Source organism: Apis dorsata, unplaced genomic scaffold (genome assembly GCF_000469605.1).
Source record: "Apis dorsata unplaced genomic scaffold, Apis dorsata 1.3 scaffold_56, whole genome shotgun sequence".
Classification (NCBI taxonomy): Eukaryota; Metazoa; Arthropoda; class Insecta; order Hymenoptera; family Apidae; genus Apis; species Apis dorsata.
The window spans coordinates 676,076-678,510 of NW_006263356.1; the positions used below are offsets into that span (position 1 = coordinate 676,076).

Sequence of the window (2,435 nt, forward strand, 5' to 3'; positions counted from 1 at the left end):
CTCAGAAGGAAAAACTTATGAATCAGAATCTGGTGGAAATGATTCCGATGCTAGTACAGAAGATCATCGCATAGCAGGTAAAGATGCAATTTAAAAATATATAAGCTGTTTAATTGCAGTAATAAAATACAGCAAAATATATTTCATGCATTAAAATAAAAAACACAATTATTAAATTATTTTTTATTTATTTATATTATTTTATTTTTTATAAATAAATATTTTTTTTAAATAAATATTATTTTTTAAAAAAATATTATTAATAAGGAATGTTTATAATTAATTTTAGGATCAGCTAGAGGTCTTGGATCGGATGCATTGTCTCTTGGTCATCCAGGAACTAGAAGAACAGTGTATTATACGGATGATTCTCCACCACCATCAAGCACATTACCAGTATGTATAAATTTATTAATTTATAATTCTATAAGTTTTTTTTCTAATAAAATATTTTTTTTGTATATGAAATGCTTATTATAGGAACAGGGAGACGATAGACGTTCTATATTGTTAGAACAAACTTCAAGATCGGAGGTGCAAGTAGAACCACGACCGGTTCTGATATATAATAAAGTATCAGCAGTTATAAATGAATCAAAAAATCTTAATAATAGCGGAATGAAGAATGTAGCACAAGAGGAAACAATGATGGAAACGCCTGTGGATAAAGATTCAAAAACAGGCAATCAAGTATGGTACGAATATGGTTGTGTATGATTTTATATTATTTGCATGCTTCCATTTATTTGCGTGCTTGTTACGAAAATTGCATTTTTAATATTATATAATAATATAAATAGATTATTTATCATTGTAATCCAATGAATGTTTTATATAAATTCGTATAAATGTTAAGACTTCATATACTACTAATTTTAATTGAATGTTTACGAGTTCCTAGAAAGTTTTTATAATGATAATATAATAATTGACAATTTATGTCAAATGTGACTTTAATATTTATTTTAAATATTTGAATATGTCTTTTTTTTAATACGACTTTATGCATTTATTTTAATATATATAAAAGTTGATAAATAATCAACAATGTACTATGTAAATGTATAGTCTGTAAGTGATAATGCGAGAATATTTTTTTTTAAGAATGATGTAACGATTATGTATAGTATTAAGTATGAATCTAAATATTGAGTATTGTCGTTTAATTAGTTTTTAATTATCAGTCATTAAACTAATTATACTAATTTTACTGCCATTCGCATTTATAAAAAACTTAAAATATCAGAATTATAAATATTAAAAAAAAAAAATGTATTCTTTTTTAATTATATCCAATAATAGTATAAATAATATAAAACATAATATAAAATATAATATTAAACATTAATAAAGAAATATTATACATATATAAATATATGTATATATTAATATTTAAAATTAATAAATCTAAATTAAACATAATTTTATGCAAATGTTCATGAATGTTATAATATAAAATCAATGAATAATCTATAATTAGATTTTAGATTAATCTATAATTAGAATTCTAATTATTACAATAGAATATATAATCATATAAATATAAAATATACTTTAGAAAAATGAATGAAAAATAGTTTTTTATATTTTTTGTTCATCATGTTGTATCTTTTAACCGAAGAAAGTTGAACTATATCTTGATAAAATCTCACGAGTTTCACATTGAGAGTAGTAGTTCATAATTTTTTGCTATTTTTCTATGAGTCGGGAGCAAAAAATTCTAATGAAAAAAGTTGATTACCGTATATTCGAATCCTTTCTCAATTATTTTTCAGGCCTCGAAATTTTGCATATGATGTGTATCTAAAGAATTATATCATTATTTCATAAGTCGGATATTAACATTTTTTTTCTTAATTTATTTGTTAAAAAAGAAATAGAAGATTAAATGCAAAAATGAATATTTATAAACCGAAGTTAAAAAATTCTTTTATAACGAGAATTTTAATAAAAATTTAAACTATTAATATTGATTAAAATATCAGATTATATCATAAGCAATATGTTTAAAAAATATAAACTTGAAAATTCATTAAGTAATAAATTGAAAAATAGATAAAAAACTATTGTACAATATAAAAAATTTTTCTTTTTTGAAAAGAACAAAATACGAGTATTTATATTATATATTTATTTATTTAAAATTAGATTTATTTTATTATTATTAATCATTAATATGTTTCCTATTTTATATAATAATATATTAATTATTTCATCGTTTTTTTAAATAATAAATTTTTTTATTTTAATTTTTTAAAATATTTTTTGATGAATTATATTAATAATTTCATAAATAAATTTTCGCTAAATAAAAAATATAAGATGAATATTATAATCCTGCAAGATAAACTTCAAACCCGTCTTCTCAACCCCGTCTTTTCTAACTTACCCTTCGACGAGCTTGTCGACGACGAGGGCAAAGCAAAAAATTTCGC

General features: G+C 21.0%; 1 protein-coding gene across 1 annotated transcript in view; it reads left to right on the top strand.

The window, feature by feature from the left end:
• LOC102678834 (girdin) overlaps positions 1 to 855 on the top strand; it is a 7,424-nt gene extending 6,569 nt beyond the window's left edge. The window contains exons 19-21 of the mRNA XM_006609413.2: positions 2 to 77; positions 290 to 396; positions 481 to 855. Of these exons, the coding sequence (XP_006609476.2) occupies positions 2 to 77; positions 290 to 396; positions 481 to 717 (420 nt within the window). The 3' untranslated portion in view covers positions 718 to 855. The remainder of the gene's footprint in view (position 1; positions 78 to 289; positions 397 to 480) is intronic.
• Positions 856 to 2,435: the final 1,580 nt, after the last annotated feature.